Below are 19,083 nucleotides of genomic sequence, written 5' to 3'. Positions count from 1 at the left end.
CCGGCTTCCAGAGAGCTAATTTCAAAGGAAGATTTCAGTGTTCGTTATATAAGAAGAAAAAGAAGAGAAGAGGAGATTGGATTTATACCCCGCCCTTCGCTACCCAAAGGAGTCTCAGAGCGGCTTACAAACTCCTTTCCCTCCCCCTCCCCACAACAGACACCCTGTGAGGTAGGTGGGGCTGAGAGAGCTCTTTCGAGGACTGCTCTTGAGAGAACGGCTCTGAGAGAACTTGTGACTGACCCAAGGCCGTACCAGCAGCTGCGAGCGGAGGAGTGGGGAATCAAACCCGGTTCTCCCAGATGAGAGTCTGCGCACTTAACCACTACACCACACTGGCTCTCCTTTGGGGATACGGCAGCCACAATCAATCTGTCTCCCCCGAACACGTTACCCCACCCCCACAAGCATGTGAATCTGCGTTCAGATTAACATTTATATTTATCTATTTATCAAATTTATACCCCGCCCTCCCAGCCGAAGCCAGCTCAGGGCGGCTAACGAAGGAGTAAAACATATAAATAACAATTGTCGACAATCCTAAAACCTTCTGAAAACAGTTGAATATTGTGAGGTGCCTAGTAGACTTAAAATCTGATAACAGTGATGTTATTTAGCGATGGCGGCAACAGTACAGTGATCTATCTTAATAGCCAGCTCATAGATTGTTTCCTTTATGTGACGGCACAGGCTGTTGCTGGTAGCTCCAGGGGACCAGGGCTCTCTCTGCCTTTAACATGGGGAGTCAGCTGGCATGTTTGTGAAGAACAGCTCTGACAGAACTATGGCTTTGTTTGTGCAGAGTATAGAAAACCAGGATTTTTTTTGCCCAAATTAGTGGCTTCGAGTACCACGTTTTAGCAGGAAAAGATGACACAGATCTGTTTTAAACTGAATGTAGAGGGATTTTTTGAGGGATATGATACAGTAAAGCAGGGCTCTTTTTGTAGAAAAAGCCCAGCAGGAACTCATTAGCATAATAGGCCACACCCAACAGCAGGAACTCATTAGCATATTAGGCCATACCCTGACAGCACTGCTCATTAGCCCATTAGGCCACACCCCCATGTTACCAGAAGTGTGGTCATCCAGCCACACCGCCATGTTACCAGAAGTGTGCTCATCCAGCCACACCCACCTTTCCCTTCTTATTCTGTTTATCTTGTTTGTTGTCAAAACCCAGGGCCTTTTTAAACTCCTTTGCATGTTAGGCCACACACCCCTAATGTAGCCAATCCTAATGAGTTCCTGCTATTGGGTGTGGCCTATTATGCTAATGAGTTCCTAGTGGGCGTGGCCAACTTGGGAGCCAGCCGGAACTCTGTTCCTGTGCGTTCCTGCCCAAAAATAGCCCTGCAGTAATGGTGGTGGTGGGGACTTATCGTAAGCAAGTACTAGTGGGTACTCAGTCAGAGCACAGACACATTCCTCATCCCTTCAGCCGAGATACTCCAGTTTGGCGCAGGAGTTACTTTTGGAGGTAAAGGTGTACAAATGGGGGATGGGAGAGAGGAGAAGTAAAATCAGTCAGGATAGAAGGAAGAGAAGAAGAAGAGATTGGATTTATACCCTGCCCTTCACCACCCAAAGTGGTCTCAGAGCGGCTTACAAACTCCTTTCCCTCCCCACAACAGACACCCTGGGAGGTCGGCGGGGCTGAGAGAGCTCTGATAGAAACTGCTCTTTTTCAAGAACAGCTCTGACAGAACTATGGCTTGCCCAAGGTCATCCAGCAGCTGCAAGTGGAGGAGTGGGGGAATCAAACCCGGTTCTCCCAGATTGGAGTCCTCCTGTACTTAACCACCACACCAAACTGACAGAGGTGGCCAGTCTTCCAGATGAGTGGGCCTAAAGAGCAGAGAGGAACAAAGTTTATTTCTTTTTTTATTTTTATTTCATTCCATTTATGAATCGCCTATCCCCACAGTTGTGGGGCTCTGGGCGATGTACAGAACGTGCCACTAGCTCTCTGCGTGGTGCCAATGTGGTTTGGAAGGGGGGGGAATAGATCTGATGGGGGTGCAAAGATTCCCTGTCCTGGTCTGTAAAGAAATCAGGCGAAAGGAGGAGGGATCCAGTGTGTGTTGGGCACCTCCGCAGCAGTTCAGTCGGTAGCCGGGATCAGACGCCAGTTACCGGCTCTAAAGCCAGGTCAGTTAAACACTGTTTTTGGCCCACTGCATAAACTGGGTTCTTTTCAGAAAACAAAAGGTTACGACAGAGGACGAAGAACGAGGTTTGAGGCCAGTGGCACCTTTAAGACGAGCACAGTTTAGTTCTGGGTATAAGCTTTCGTGTGCCTGCAGACTTCTTCAGATGCATCGAAACAGGATTTCCTCAGCCATTATGTACTGTTGCCAGGAAGGGCTAGTTAGAGGCAAGGTGCATAAGTAACTGGGCGATAAGTATAGCTGAGATTGGATCAAAGCTGTGAGTAAGATCTGTGAATAACAGCAGTTTAGCATACAAATACAAGAGTTAACAAACAGTTGTGAGAACTAAAACAAAGTCTGAGTCCAGTGGCACCTTTAAGACCAACAAAGTTTAATTCTGGGCATAAGCTTTCATATAGAGTTGGAAGGGACCTCCAGGGTCATCTAGTCCAACCCCCTGCACAATGCAGGAAATTCACACATACCTCCCCCTCCACACCACACTTGAGATTAAGACGCTGAACTGCAGGCTGTGGAAGGTCAGTAGTTCAGCAGTTCAAGACCCGGGTGCCACAAGACGGGGTGAGCTCCTGTCTCTAGTTCCAGCTCCTGCCAACCTAGCAGTTCGAAAGCAAGAAATTGCAAGTAGATTAAATAGGGACCACTTCGGTGGAAAGGGAACAGCGTTCCGTGCGCCTTGGTGTTTAGTCATGCCGGCCACATGACCACGGAAATGCCTTCGGACAGCGCTGGCTCTTTGGCTTTGAAACGGAGATGAGCACCGCAACCCTAGAGTCGGATTCGACTGGCTTTCGAGCAAGGGAACCTTTACCTTTACCTTTTACCACACCTGTAGTACAAATTAATATCCAGTCAAAAAAATGGAAGATTGAAGTCAAAATGAGGAGGAAGTTCTTGTATTTTATTGCAATTAAATACGGAAAACAGTTAGGCCAAAAGACCCATCAAAACTGACTGCTTTCTGAGCCCAACCAGGAAATACATGAAGTTAAATACTTAAAATGACATCATCATATCATCATCATGGGAATAATATTCAAAGGGCATAATTGGTTACAGAAACTTAAACAACATTTACATCAAAATTCCCTTATTGGTCAAATGTAAGAAAGGTGTGCCTATGCAATAGCGTCACATATTTACTTGACATAACCTAAGTCATATCGGCCAAGGCTTGTTCTCACACAAACAAAAGTGTTGTTCTCTGATACCCAGGAAAAGATCCATTGTGACCCAGACACTATGCAGTTATAACCTAAACAATTAGAACCATGAACCTTATATCTACTTTTGTGCTAAAAGAATGTCTCCTGTGTCTTGTCTGTTAACAGCAACTAGGAAAAAAAACCCTTGACCCACAAAGAAGAGAGGCCTTCTATATACTAGGCCTTCATTATATTCCAATAAAACATTAGATCTATAATAAGCCTATAGTATCCAGAGAAATATGAATAATCAAAGAAAGAGGAAAAATCTATATAGTCCCATCTCTACTACACACCTGCAGTGAGTGACCCCTGTTCCACACCCAGAAGATGACTAAAAACCTCCAGGATCTCCGGCCAAATCGGCCTGGAGAAAAATCGCTTCCGGACCCCAAAGTGGCAATCGGCATTTCCCTGGGCGTGTAAGAAGGGGCCACGAGAACTAAGCACTGAGGCAACCCTTCCTGCCCTCCCTCTCGTGATCTGCCTTATATGTAGAGAAAAGGGTGGGGGGTTAATTGCTAATTTCAACCCGTTGGTTCTGGTCCGACCTTCTGGGGCATGTGCATGCACACTTCTTCAGATATGTTGAAACAGATTTCCTCAAGCACATATATGTAGAGAAAAGGGTGGGGGGTTAATTGCTAATTTCAACCCGTTGGTTCTGGTCCGACCTTCTGGGGCATGTGCATGCACACTTCTTCAGATATGTTGAAACAGATTTCCTCAAGCACATATATGTAGAGAAAAGGGTGGGGGGTTAATTGCTAATTTCAACCCGTTGGTTCTGGTCCGACCTTCTGGGGCATGTGCATGCACACTTCTTTAGATATGTTGAAACAGATTTCCTCAAGCACATATATGTAGAGAAAAGGGTGGGGGGTTAATTGCTATAGAGTCAAGATGCATAAGTAACTGAGTGATAAGTGTAGCTGAGATTGGATTAAAGCAGTTGGTACACCTGTGAATGGGACCAAATTTGAGTCCAGTGGCACCTCCAAGACCAACAAAGTTCAATTCTGAGTATAAGCGAGAATTGAGAATGCACACTTCCTTAGATACACTGAAATGTATTTCCTCAAGCATTACCTATAGGTTGGGGGGTTAGTTGCCAGGAAGTGCTAATTAGAGTCAATACTTGAGAGAAGAAGAGATTGGATTTATACCCCGCCCTTCCCTCGGAGTCTCAGAGCAGTTTATAGTCTCCTTCCCCTCCCCACAACAGGCACCCTTTTAGGTAGGTGGGGCTAAGAGAGTTCTCTCAAGGACTGCCCTTGAGAAAATAGCTCTGAGAGAACTTGTGACTGACCCAAGGTCAACCAGCAGCGGCATGTGGAGGAGTGGGGAATCAAAACCCGGTTCTCCCAGATTAGAGTCTGCGTTCCTAACCTCTACACCGAACTGATTTAGGAGAGAACTATAGAACTGACTAAAGGGCAACAAGAAGATACGTTCTTGATTGAATTATAATTCAGGATTACAAAACTGGAGACACTAAGCTGAGTCATATGTTTGGCAGGAACTCGGGGGACAATGGGAAGATGTGAATTGGAGGTTCCAGACTGCTCAAAGTCTGAACAGTGTTAATGGTCGTTGATCACATATCAATGTAAAAGATAGTGCAGGAAGAGGGCATCTTTGTCTTCTACCCAGGTGTGGCTTGGGTGTGGCTTCGTTGCTGCTGTCGTCTGGGCGCTCCCTAATTTCTTCAAAAAAAGGCTTCCTTGGAAGCATTGACTGTGGTCATTGTCCTAAGGTCTTCTGCTGTGGTCACCGCTGCATGATTCTGTGCGTGCCTCATGGCAGTTGCTGACGACATTACACGTGCAGTACATTTGTATTCATTTATTTATTAAATTAGGTTTAGTAGGCTGCCCTTCCCTACAAGTAGGGCTCAGGGTGGTTTACAACAAAGTAATATACCAGTGATTTACAAAGAAAAGAAGGTTGTATTTAGAGTTTCAATTTTCAGTAACTGGAAGAAAGGCTCCCACACTTCAGTAATTCTGCAAACGATGTGAAACAGTTGTTTTGGGAGGGCATTTTTATAAAGCTAATACAGAATCGGAGTATACTGTGCACTTTAAATTATTGATTTGTTACATGCTCTATCATGCTCTTGCAGCATCATTTTCATTTTGTGTAATTCATTTTCTGCATCGCTTGACGTAGCATGTCTGATACTTTGTTTTGCATTTTTCTAATTTTTGTAATCCTAATCCTATTGCATTACTCATTAGATCTCTCATTCGATTATATTATTTTATACTATGTAATCCACCTTGAGTCTCAAGTACAAAACTGGTAAATGAATAACAAAGCATTTAAAAACCTCCAAAGTGATATACAGAAATTCTATAAATTAAAGTCAAGGCTAAAACCACTTAAAAGAAGATCAATAGATAAAAAACAGTACACATATACTAGATGGCAGGGCACTCTGGAGCACGACAGAAGACAGGAGGGTCCATGGGGTTGCGAAGAGTCGGACTCGACTGTGCGACTGAACAAAGATGGTGGTGGGGGATTTCAGCTCCCCAGCCTCCCTAGAGGGAAGGGTTATGAGAGATCTTGGAGTTGTAGTAGATAACTCCATGAAAATGTCTAGACAGTGTGCAACTGCAATAAAAAAAGGCCAACGCCATGCTAGGGATTATTAGGAATTGAAAAATCAGCCAGTATCATAATGCCTCTGTATAAATCAATGGTGCGACCCCATTTGGAGTATTGTGTATACAGTTCTGGTCACCAGACCTCAGAAAGGATATTATAGCATTGGAAAAAGTGCAGAAAAGGGCAACTAAAATGATAAAAGGTCTGGAACACTTTCCCTATGAAGAAAGGTTAAAGCACTTGGGGCTCTTTAGGTAGAAGAAACGACGGCTGAGGGGTGACATGATCGAGGTTTATAAGATTATGTATGGGATAGAGCAGGTTGAGGAAGTCCTTTTCTCCCTTTCTCACAATACGAGAACTTGTGGCACTCCATAAAATCGCTGAGCAGTTGGGTCAGAACAGATAAAAGGATGTCCTTCTTCACCCAAAGAGTGATTAACACATGGAATTCACTGCCACAGGAGGAGGTAGTGGTGGCTACAAGTATGGACGGCTTCAAGAGGGAATTGGATAAACATATGGAGCAGAGGTCCATTGGTGGCTCTTAGCCACAAGGTATAGATAGGAACTCTCAGGCTGGGGCAATTGATGTTCAGTATTCTTGGTGCTTGGGGGGGGAGCAACAGTGGGAGGACTTCTAGTGTCCTGGCCCCACTGCTGGACCTCCTGATGGCACCTGGTATCTTTCGCCACTGTGTGACACAGAGTGTTGGACTGGATGGGCCGTTGGCCTGATCCAACATTGGCTTCTCTTATGTTCTTATGTCTGGGGCAAGTGATGCTCTGTGTTCTTGGTGCTTGGGGGGGGGCAACAGTGGGAGGGCTTCTAGTGTCCTGGCCCCTGCTGGACCTCCTGATGGCACCTGGTATCTTTGGCCACTGTGTGACACAGAGTGTTGGACTGGATGGGTCACTGGCCTGATCCAACATTGGCTTCTCTTATGTTCTTATGAGGGTCGGGGAAGTATACAAGAGTGCCAGATGTTATATTGTCCCTGGTCGCTGCCCTCCTCAGGCGAGGCTTGGAGGAAGGGGTGTGCAGATGAAGGGGGAGGGTCTGGCAAAAAACCCAAATCGGAATTGCACCCCTATTTAAAAAAGGAGGAAATATTATTTGTGGGAGATGCTGTCAGACCCCAAGTCAGGACTTAGGCAAGACCTGCTGACGGACTCGGACCATTTTTCTGGACTAACAACTTAGGCCATCTTGGAGCGTTAAAGCACTTTATTGTTATTAATATGTTATTGGTTGTTTTATTGGATGTTATTGATTTTATGTATAGGCTGTAAGCCCTTGTAAGCCGCCCTGAGCCCGCTTGCGGGGAGGGCGGGGTAAAAATGTTTAAATAAAAATAAAAATAAAGTTCCTTGCCATTCTGAGGGCCCCGACTTCATTGGAAGGGGGTTTGAGGGCCTGAAGTGTGAGTGTAGTAGTTACGTTGGAGGGGGCCAGCTGCTTAAACGAGGGGGCAGCAGCCCTACGCCACCAGGGCAGGGGTGGCCAGACTCCTTCACACATATTGTGCGGCTCCTTCACACATATTGTGCGGCTCCCAGCAGGGCAGCTGGGGAAGTGAAAGGGAGACGTGCCTCCCCGATTGATCTTCCCCTCCCCAGCCAGTGTTCCCCTCCCTGAGTAGGCTTAAGATGTGGGGGAGCAGAGAAGGAAAGCAACTTTAACTTTAAATGCCTTCTCCAAACCAAGCCAGCCAGCATGGTGGCGTGGCAGGTAAAGTTGCTTTCTTTCCACCTCTCTCTTGCCCTAATCTATTGGCTTTCTTTCCACCTTTCTTTCCACCTTTCCTTCCACCTTTCTTTCCACCTTTCCTTCCTTCCTTCCCCCCTCTCTCTCCCCCTCCCTCCCTCCCCATCTAAAGTGAAATATCATTATCGATATCTGATTTTACCCCTTTTGTTTTTATCTTTGGTTAGTCTCATCTTAATGTTAATAAAAAGCAAAGTTGCCTATTTCCCAGTAAAAACATTTGGGCCATATTTGTTCCTGTCTTGTGGCAGCTCTCAGACATCGGACGTTTGCTCCCTGTGGCTCTTATGTTGAGCAAGTGTGGCCACCCCTGCGCCAGGGCCTGAAGCCGCTGGCCTCGCACTCCGCAGCTTGACCGCTCCGTTCCAGGCCTCTGGTTGTCTGCAGAGCTGCTGTCCACGTTCTGCTCGGCGGCCTTTGCTGGAGAGGAAACCGGCCCCCTCGAACGCTGGCGCCTTCGTCTTGGCCTTTGCACAGCGCTGCAGGTTTTCCATGGAACTTTCCCCCCTGGCACCGAGTCTGGCCATTGTGCCGTGGAAAGCGAGCAGGATGTATCGGTCATGCAGCTGAGAGCTTTCTTTCCCTGGGCCTGCTCATCTCATCTTTCTGTTCCAAGGCAGCCAGAATAACGCTTTATCCGCCGATGAGAATTTTAAAAGAGTCACACAAGTTCTGGCTCCGGAGCTGCTTTAAACCGGTGTGGGTCTGAAAGTCCTCTGCTTCCCGTCGGCACCCCCTGCCCCCCTCAAGTTTTGGTTCCGGCGTGACCTTGGAAGTGTCAGTGGCCCTCCAATAGGTACTCTGATGTAATCCGGGTTCTCCTGATGGCATCGAGATCAGGTTCCCCCGCTGCTTCCCTGTTGGCTCTCAGCGAGTCTCTGCCTCCCCACACCTTCTGCATCTCTTGGCCTACTTCTGAGTCGCTGCTGTGCAACCACAGAACTGGGCTTGGAGCTCCTCATGACCAGGAGATTGACTTTCTACTCTACTGTGCCTTGTGCTTTCTCCCATCTCTCCTGCGGCCCCACCTCAGTGACCAGTTGCCATTCCTGAAAAGGAGCGAGCAGGCTGGTTCTTACAGAGGCTGTTCATTGTGGGCAAGCCTTTCACACAGAGTGACCCGGTGTTTGTTAGCTGGTGCCAGGGAATTCTGTTAGCCCCCGGGTGCGGGCAGCGCAGGGCTCCTCTATGCAAGCAGGCAGTCCGGCCTATAAGGTTGGTAGCCCTCTTTCTCCTCGAAACAAATTTCTAGCCTGTGTTGCAGAGAGAGACCTGGAAATACTTTAAAAGCCCAGGAGCGCCGTTAAGACTAACAAACTTTATTGTAGCATAAGCTTTCGAGAAACACAGCTCTCTGCGTCAGACAAAAGCTTATGCGACGATAACGTTTGCAAGATGAAAGGCAATGGGCACAGCAATATATCAACACAAGGAAAAAAATGCATGTGCCCAAATTTAACATTTAAGGATGTAGAGTCAGCTGGCAAAACACTACTACATCCTTACAGATTCTTGAATTCACATAAGTTGTGTGGCAAAACTCCCACCTGTGAATTTCTACTTGTATTCAACTTCACCAGTGAATTTCTACCTGTTTTTTGAAAATTTGTTCTATTTTATATGTCTAGTTTAAATGTGTTGATCATTGATCTTAAATTTGGGCACAATAAAGTTTGCCGCAACAGACTAACACAGCTAACTGCTCTGGATCTGAAAAGACACGTAGATGTTGGCATAACGAATCTTCTGGTTGGTTCTAGTGTTTTGGGAGAGAGAGAGAAAGTTCTCTTTGTCCGCGCTCTCCACCCCATGAATCATTTTTTTAAACCTCTTATCATGTTCCCCCCACATAGCTCACTCAGTGGCTAAAAAACAGAGCAGCTTAATGGCTGTCCTGCAGTTGACCAGTCGCAAGACAACTTCAGGGGAACCTTCCAGTTCAGTTGCCGTGTGGTTCTCCCATCGGTGGTAGTAGGCAGCCGCCGGGTGGTGGTCCGCAGTGCTTTGTGTGTGTGTGCTCGGTCCCAGGTCCAGTATCTCCAGTTGAAAGCATGGTCAGCCTGGGGGGATGACTCTCGGCCAGATTTCCTGGAGAGCCGCTGCCTTCCCAAAGGAACTGCAGTGGCCTAGGTAGACCAGAACATAACATAAGAACATAAGAGAAGCCAATGTTGGATCAGGCCAATGGCCCATCTAGTCCAACACTGTCACACAGTGGCCAAAGATACCAGGTGCCATCAGGAGGTCCTCCAGTGGGGCCAGGACACTAGGAGCCCTCTCACTGTTGCCCCCCCCCCCAAGCACCAAGAATACCGAGCATCCCTTTCCCCCAGCCTGAGAGTTCCTCTCTATACCTTGTGGCTAATAGCCACGGATGGACCTCTGCTCCATGTGCTTATCCAATTCCCTCTTGAAGCCGTCCATGCTTGTGGCCACCACCTCCTCCTGTGGCAGTGAATTCCATGTGTGAATCACTCTTTGGGTGAAGAAGGACTTCCTTTTATCCGTTCTAACCCGACTGCTCAGCAATTTAATGGAGTGCCCACGAGTCCTTGTATTGTGAGAAAGGGAGGAAAGTACCTCTTTCTCCCCTTGCTCTATCCCACGCACAGTCTTGTAAACCTCGATCGTGTCACCCCCTCAGCCGCCGTTTCGCCAAGCTAGAGAGCCCCAAGTGCTTTAACCTTTCTTCACAGGGAAAGTGTTCCAACCCTTTCATCATTCCAGTTGCCCTTTAGCGGTTTGCCAGTGACCACCAGGTAGCTTTCTGTCTAGTAGCTGAGCCCCTTCCCAGGCAGCTGCTAGTCCTGTGGAGACCAGCCAGATCAGCAGCTTCTCTCTTTCTAAACTGCTGAGCGGCCGGATCTCCCCGGCTGGTTGGGGGGGAAGTCACTTCACCTTCTGGGGAAGACCTTTCTTGTGCAAAGGGGGGGGGGGATTCCTCTTCCTTTTAAGTGGCGCTCTGTGCCTTCCCCTGGATCCTTCCGTGACTCACTCCTAGGAAATGTGTTGGGAAGCTGCTCAGTTTGAGAAGGCACGAGTATGTCTTCCTAGAAGGCATGCTTGTTATGTTCTGTCAAGAGCGGACGGACTTTCGCACAGGCCGCCAGCCAGGAGAAACTTGGAGACGGGTTTCTGTTTTGTTTGGGGGTGGGGCCGCCTCACAGGAGAGGATGGAGAGGGCGCATAGCTGTCCGCTGACTCATTCTTCGGAGGGGGAAGACGCTGCCCTGGGTTCCCAGTGCCTCCATGAAAAGTTACACCTTGCTCCTCCTGAGTATGTTTCCTCGGGACCAAGTCCTGTAGGTTCCAGTGGAAGCGGCTTCCGTGTGTCACGTTCCGATCCATCCCCTGCCTCCGAGGCGTTCACAGTGGCCAGCGTGGCTTCCCCTTCCTCCATTCTGTCCTCACAACACAACACCCCTGTGAGGTAGGCGAGGCTGAGTCTGACTGGCCCAAGTCAGGGGCAGTGTTCCCTCTAAGCTGAGTTAGTGTGAGCTAGCTCATGGTTTTTTAGCCTCTGGCTCACATATTTTCGTCTTCGCTCAGGAAGGAGGGCTCCAGAGCAAACTAATTTATGCAGTAGCCAAATGGCTCACTCACAACTTTATTGCCAGTAGCTCATAAAGTAGTGTTTTTGCTCACAAGACTCCATAGCTTAGAGGGAACATTGGTCAGGGGTGTCTAACATGCGGCAAAGGTTCTGATTGATCGTGGGAAATCTGACTGGCTGTGGCAGCTTTTTAAAAAAACATCGCCTTGGCAGCATCTGCCACCCCAGCACAGGGACCCACACCGTGTGACTGAAAGGAAGCTGGGGCGACCATTGGGTGGGTGGCTTTGCCTACTGGGGCAGCTGCTTCGGGGTGGCCGTTTTGTGCCTCCTCCTGCCACGGCTGTGTCAGAATTCCAAAGGTGCCTGCAGGATCTAAAAGGTCGGGGACCCCCGCACTAGGGTCAAGGTTGGGAAAGGCTTCCCTCCACCGGAGGAAGGCACTTTGGAGAGCCAGTTTGGTGTCGTGGTTGAGTGCGCGGACTCTAATCCGGGAGAACCGGGTGTGATTCCCCACTCCTTCGCTTGCAGCTGCTGGATGACCTTGGGCAAGCCATAGTTCTGATAAGAGCTGTCCTTGAAAAAGAGCCGTTTCTCTCAGAGCTCTCTCAGCCCCACCTCCCTCACAGGGGAGGGGAAGGGAGAGGAGTTTGTGAGCCACTCTGAGACTCCCTTGGGCAGTGAAGGGCGGGGTATAAATCCAATCTCCTCCTCCTCCTGCTCCACTTTGACAAACAGCACAGATTCGCAAGATCCCCTGCCCATTTGCCTCCGGGAGTTCATTTGTCCGGCGGTTCCCAGAGATGCCGCGCCAAAGTCTGCATTCCCCTGGGCTCAGGAAGCAGCCGTCGATGCAATGGCAAGCCTTCATGACCCCAAACCCTTCTCAGGCTCTCTCGTCCTAGACTGACTTTGAACTGTGGCACAAAAATGTGTAAATAAAATATAGGAGTTAAAAGAAAAAGTGTCGTGTCGGTAAACAAAAAAGTTAGCATGAAGAAATGAAGGAATCGGCCCTCGTGTAAGTCATAAGAACATAAGAGACGCCAATGTTGGATCAGGCCAAAGGCCCATCCAGTCCAACACTCTGTGTCACAAAGTGGCCAGAAATACCAGGTGCCATCAGGAGGTCCAGCAGTGTGGCCAGGACATTAGAAGCCCTCCCACTGTTGCCCCCCCCCCCAAGCACCAAGAATACAGAGCATCACTTGCCCCAGAGCCCCTATCTATACCTTGTGGCTAATAGCCACTGATGGACCTCTGCTCAAAGTCCTCCTCAAATCTCCTTACCTTTGCCCACAAGTGAATTTGCCACATCAAATGCACTGCACTTTGGTGTCGTGGTTAAGTGCGCGGACTCTAATCTGGGAGAACCGGGTTTGATTCCCCACTCCTCCACTCGCAGCTGCTGGATGACCTTGGGCAAGCCATTGTTCTGTCAGAGCTGTTCTTGAAAAAAGAGCCGTTTCTGTCAGAGCTCTCTCAGCCCCACCTACCTCACAGGGTGTCTGTTGTGGGGAGGGGAACAGCGTTCCCTCTGAGTCAGTGTGAGCTAGCTCACAGTTTTTTAGCTTCCGGCTCACACATTTTTGTCTTAGCTCAGGAAGGATGGCTCCTGGACGAGCTAATTTATGCAGCCGGCAAATCGCTCGCTCACAACTTGAATGCCCGTAGCTCACAAAGTAGAATTTTTGCTCACAAGACTACACAGCTTACAGGGAGCATTGGAAGGGAAGGGAAAGGAGTTTGTAAGCCGCTCTGAGACTCTGAGTGAAGGGCGGTGTATAAATCCAATCTCCTCCTCCCCCTCCTTTTCTTCTTCCTTCCTTCTTCTGGCTTCAGAGTAGTCTCTCTTGATTCTTAGTTTCTAGGGCTTGGGGTGTTCAGCTATTAATGCCCCCTTGTAAATGGTTTACGATCTTGTGATCTTCTCAGGGGAAACATTCAGGTCCAGAAGGTGACATATCTGTGTATAAAAGTACCTGGAGGTGATATAAGCTGCACTGAAGAGTCCCCGAATGTGAGCTGCGAGTGGCAGGAAACGTGCCCATGTGGCTTTCCAGGGGACTCTCAGTTCTGCTTCTGAAAATGTGCAGCTGGGTTCTGTGGCTGAGGGACACAAGCGTTTATCTGCCCGAACGGAGAAGTTGTGCGCGCTCGGCGAGTTTCATATGCCCCGAGGGGGTGGAGAAAAATTGTTATGATGCAGATATTGTGATTTCAGATGAAAATTACTTTAAAAAAAAAGCACAGTGAGTTTTACACTGTTCCCAGTGCCAGGGCGACGTAGTGGTTAAGAGTCTCGGGCTAGTATCTGGGAGACCTGGGTTCGAATCCCTGCCAGCTACGCTGCTGTTGTAAGTGGGGGGAGGTAGGAGGCTGCTGGGTGAACAAGTGCTGGAATGTTAACTTTCATTTCTTTCCCTGTGTCTTATCTTTTAGCCTGGGCTCATGACCCGTGTTCCCTCTAAGCTGAGTTAGTGTGAGCTAGCTCACAGTTCTTTAGCCTCCGGCTCACACATTTTGGTCTTAGCTCAGGAAGGATGGCTCCAAAGCAAACTAATGTATGCAGTAGCCAAACAGCTCACTCACAACTTTAATGCCAGTAGCTCACAAAGTAGAATTTTTGCTCACAAGGCTCCACAGGTTAGAGGGAACATTGATACCTTGCTCCTCTCGCTCTGCTGGGAGTATGAACCCATTAGTTCAGGCGCGCTGCAGTCCATCCCCTGATTGGTCCGAATCCATCAGGGGACCCTGTGAGGTCCTTGCTTATTGGGGAGACTGTTTTACCTTTAAACCACCCTGTGTGTACCTAAACTTGGCAGATTTCTGCTGCCACCAGGAATTAAAAATTCCAAATCTCTCTCTTTTGGTAGTATGACCTGGGGTCTAGGCACTTCAGAGGACTATGTGGCCCTGAGGAAGTACTGTACTGATTTCTGGGATAAGTTTAAACAAAAAATTATTTAATAACAAAATAGGTTTCTGGTTATTTTGAACAGTTGCTGAAGAAAGGAGCTTGTAAATATAACTGGCAAAGCTTGGTGTTACAAACAGTCTCTCAGCCTCCAAACTCCACTCTGACACTCAGTACACACTCTCTGTCTTATATGTAGCCACACAGGCTAGTCTCTTTGTTTTATTCACACTGAATAGAATCAACTCTCTTAGCCACACAGACTAAACTGTTGGTCTTATTCACACAGAATTGGACTCAAAATTCCATAGTCACACAGACTACTCTCACTCTCCAAACTTTACACACAGAATCACCTCGTAGACACCCCCTCCTCCCACACTCTCAGTCATCAGCCAGTCACAGCACACTTGTCTCCCTCTGTCACTCTCCTTACAGTACTGCAGTCAAACTAAACGTTTAAAGGAACACACACACCAAAACATGGAATCATCACAGACCCCCCCCCTTTGAATCCTGTATAACTTCCCCCTTTCCCGCCTGTGGAGTTAGATCTAACACTGTATGTATGCACAGATGACCTGCTTTTACTGTACTCAATAAACTTGGTCCTTCTGAAGGAACGTTGTTGAGACAGATTGCTGCGGGACTCTGACAATCCCCACTCGTGCTGTGGAAGCGCACTGAATGGCCTTGGGCCATTCACACACACACACACACACACACACACTCTCTCTCTCTCTCTCTCTCTCTCTCTCTCTCTCTCTCCCTCTCTCTCTCTCTCTCACACACACACACACACACACACGCAAACGCACACACACAGGGTTGTTGTGAGGATAAAATGGAGGAAAGGAGAATGCTGTGAGTGGCTTTGGGGAGAAAGGCAGAGGGTTATCAATGAATTAAGTAAATAAATACAATATGCTAAAGCTCAGAATTTGGATACTTAGGGACAGGCAGTCCTAGCCCCGATATTTCCTTTTAGTAGCCATTTTCCAACAGCCAGCCTCCCAAAAGTGCGGGAACGCATTCCGTGAGCCCAAAGACATTTGTTCTCAAGTATTGGGCCCCTTCTTTACCCAGCAAAGAACACTCTCTGCAGGGGGCTTTGGAACATAAAAGGTTAAGCCAGTTTGGTGTCGTGGTGAAGTGCGCGGTCTCTAATCTGGGAGAGCCGGGTTTGATTCTCCACTCCTCCACTTGCACCTGGCTGGATGACCTTGGGCAAGGCATAGTTCTGATAAGAGCTGTTCTTGAAAAAAGATCAGTTTCTGTCAAGAGCTCTCTCAGCCCCGCCTACCTCACAGGGTGTCTGTAGTGGGGAGGGGAAGGGACAGGAGTTTGTAAGCCGCTCTGAGACACCTTTGGGTAGTTAAGGGCGGGGTATAAATCCAATCTCCTCTCTTCTTCTCTTCTTAATTATCCCTGGAAAAGGGTTTTGGTCTTTAAGATGATCAGCTCAGGTTCTGTTCTTCACGCTGGTTGAAGGGTACGGGGGGGGGGGCAGGTCAGTTTCCCTTTTTTTAAAGGCAAAGTTTTGCTGGGTATAAAGTACGAAAGCGCTGCTCAGAACCAGGTCGCTCTTCACTGCCCCTCTTTTTCTTGCAGTAGAAAAGAGCAAGAGTCCAGGAGCACCTTAAAGATTAACAAAATTTGTGGCAGGGGAGGAGCTTTTGTGAGTCGCTGCTCACTTCTTCAGATGCACCTAGAATGTGACTCCCATCTGTCTTTCTGTCCAAACACGCTTGCTATGGTCGTTCACCTGCTATTGTCATTTGCCTGCCATTTGTCATTCGGCATCTGAAATCGAATTGCGGTGCTGGAGAAGACTCTTGAGAGTCCCTTGGACCGCAAGGAGGTCAAATCAGTCGATCCTAAAGGAAATCAACCCCGACTGTTCCCTGGAAGGCCATATCCTGAAGCTGAAGCTCAAATACTTTGGCCACCCAATGAGAAGGGAGCACTCGCTGGAGAAGACCCCGATGCTGGGAAAGACTGAAAGTCAAAGAAGAAGGGGACGGCAGAGATGGTTAGACAGTGTGATCGATGCAGTGAACATGGAATTAAGCAAACTCTGGAGCACGACGGAAGACAGGAGGGCCTGGCGTGATGTGGTCCATGGGTCAGGAAGAGTTGGACTCAACTGTGTGACTGAACAACAACATCTGAAACCACTCCACTCTCCAAGATATGACGACAGACGGACTCACAGGCTAGCTGTATCTGAAGAAGTGAGCAGTGGCTCACGAAAGCTCCTCCCCGGCCACAAGTTTTGCTCATCTTTCAGGTGCTCCTGGACTCTTGCTCTTTTCTGCAGCTACAGACTGACTAACATGGCGACCCATCTTGATCTGCCTCTTTTTTTATTGGCACGGGTGGAAAGCGGGGCGGGAAGCAGCGGCCGTTCCCAGGGCCTTGCGGATCTGCCAGTTCCCAGGGAAGGCCGCCATCTGGTAAGCGGCTGGAAAAGTGCTTTTCGGAACCTGCTGCCAACCGTTGCTTCAGACCAGGTGTCATTTCACATCAGCATAATGGGGCAGCATTCCCTTAGTGCACAGAGTCATGAAATGCTGCCTGGAGAAGCGTTGCAGGCAATGTTCCCTCTAAGCTGTGGAGCCTTGTGAGCAAAAATTCTACTTTGTGAGCTACTGGCATTAAAGTTGTGAGCAAGTGATTTGGCTACTGCATAAATTAGTTTGCTCTGGAGCCCTCCTTCCTGCGCTGAGACAAAAATGTCTGAGCCGGAGGCTACAAAACTGTGAGCCGGCTCACACTAACTCAGCTTACAGGGAACACTGGTTGCAGGTAATTGGCAAGGTGTGACGGCCAGGCTGGCTTCTCTATCCCATCGAAGACTCAAGGGGGCTCAGGAGCAACGCTCCCTCCACGCCGTGGAGTCTTGTGAGCAAAAATTCTCCTTTGTGAGCTGCTGGCATTCAAGTTGTGAGTGAGCCATTTGGCTGCTGCATGAATTAGTGTGCTCTGGAGCCCTCCTTCCTGAGCTAAGACAAAAAATGTGTGAGCCGGGGGCTAAAAAACTGTGAGTTGGCTCACACTAACTCAGCTTAGAGAGAACACTGCTCAGGAGCCGAGAGCAGTCCAATGAACAAAATACTTCCCAGTTTTGTCCCCCCCCCCAAATGTCACCTCCCAGCCATTCTGTTCCCTTAGGATTCTGCACCCGGCACAGATCTGTGCTTGCTCTGTCCCGGGAAGTAGGGGAGCCACCCGTGCTCCCTCCGAGCCGTGGAGTCTTGTGAGCAAGAATTCTACTTTGTGAGCTACCATCATTAAAGCTGTGAGCGAGCGATTTGGCTGCTGCACAAATTAGTCTGCTCTGGAGCCCTCCTTCCTGAGCGAAGACAAACAATGTACGAGCCGGAGGCTAAAAAGCTGAGCTAGCACACACTACACTCAGCTTAGAGCAGTGGTGGCGAACCTATGGCACGGGGGCCAGAGGTGGCACTCAGAGCCCTCTCTGCGGGCACGCGTGGCATCGCCCCAGCCAGGCCCAGACCATCATTAAAGTGACAAATTCTCTGCCAAATAATTTTCAGTAAATGAAAGCATTTGGGATCGCTTTCCTTACTTTGTTTGGATCAAAGTTAGTGTATGAGTTGTTTTTTTTCTAAAGTAAAACCTCAGTATTCAGGTTAGATTGCCATGTTGGCACTTTGCGATCAATAAGTGGGTTTTGGGTCGCAGTTTGGGCACTCGGTCTCTTTTTAAAAAAAAAAATAATAATAATTTTATTGGATTTCCCATCAAGTTTACATACACATCAATTACAAATTTACAAAGACAGCACTCTCAATAATACTAAAATATACAGTTCCAACTATAGCAGATCACCACATAGGTCATATATATCTTATATATCATTTGGTGCATTAGTAATTATTTCACCATAAATGTAATGAATCTATAATATCAGGGGGGCACTCGGTCTCTAAAAGGTTCGCCATCACTGGCTTTAGAGGGAATGCTGGACTGGCCACCACAGGCCAGTTGCAGCTGAGGGCCACACGGTCCGTGTTTGGAGCACCGTTCACAACAGTCCTTGCAGAATACCAAGTGGTGTCTTTTCGACCCCTGCTTGCAGGCAGCATTCAAGGATTAGCATCTGCTGGGCCTGGAATTTGAGCAATGCCGAGAATTGCTTTGGGGCGCTTGCTAATTCCTGTGGCTGAGCAAGGGGGGGAGGGATGAGCATGCCTTCCCCACCTGCTCTGCCGGTTGCTTAGGGGCTTGGGCTAGTGTCAGTCTTCCCTGGCAGGCATCCACCACAATGGGGTGCCCCAAGAAACAGCCGCGGCTCGTCCTAGACAGGAAAACGTCTGATTTAAGTACAGATAACCTAAGCACTTTTTCTTTGTCCCCTTCCGCAGAGCCGAGAGAACTGAAGTCCTCAGCGAAGACCTGCTGCAGGTACTGTAATTACATTCCTATGCTTAAAACAGCCTTTCAGGTCTTTTCCTTTTTTGCTTTTGTCTCATGGCGGAGGGGAAAACGGTGGCGGTGTTGTTGTTTTTACAAATGTTATTATTTTAGAAAAAAGAAACATACACGAGAGTAATCACATCATCATTGTATCGATTAAAATACCTCATACATCTATATATCTAATTCCCAACATGCCCCCTCCGTGCGGATGTCTAAATCAGCACATCAGGGGAACTTGGGGGGCAGGGAGGTTTTCCTGCACATTTGGGGCAGTCCCCATATGTGCAGAAAAATCTGAAAACTTGGGGAAAATATGGGGGGATATTTAAATCCTCCCCAAACGCTCTGAGAACGGCTTTGCCGCCGCGGGGGGGGGGGAGTTTGGCAGACCGAACTCAGGCCTC

At 48.3% G+C, this 19,083-nt stretch overlaps 1 protein-coding gene across 1 annotated transcript in view; it reads left to right on the top strand.

Moving 5' to 3' along the window:
- ARHGAP17 (Rho GTPase activating protein 17) overlaps positions 1-19,083 on the top strand; it is a gene marked incomplete at its 3' end in the record, with an annotated part of 79,092 nt that overhangs the window by 24,359 nt on the left and 35,650 nt on the right. Inside the window, exon 2 of the mRNA XM_015411378.1 lies at positions 18,625-18,664. Coding sequence (XP_015266864.1) covers positions 18,625-18,664 — 40 coding nt within the window. The remainder of the gene's footprint in view (positions 1-18,624; positions 18,665-19,083) is intronic.

The sequence above is a fragment of the Gekko japonicus genome, unplaced genomic scaffold, assembly GCF_001447785.1.
Source record: "Gekko japonicus isolate JY-2015 unplaced genomic scaffold, Gekko_japonicus_V1.1 scaffold2717, whole genome shotgun sequence".
NCBI classification, from domain to species: domain Eukaryota; kingdom Metazoa; phylum Chordata; class Lepidosauria; order Squamata; family Gekkonidae; genus Gekko; species Gekko japonicus.
This window is presented reverse-complemented; position numbering and strand designations above follow the sequence as displayed.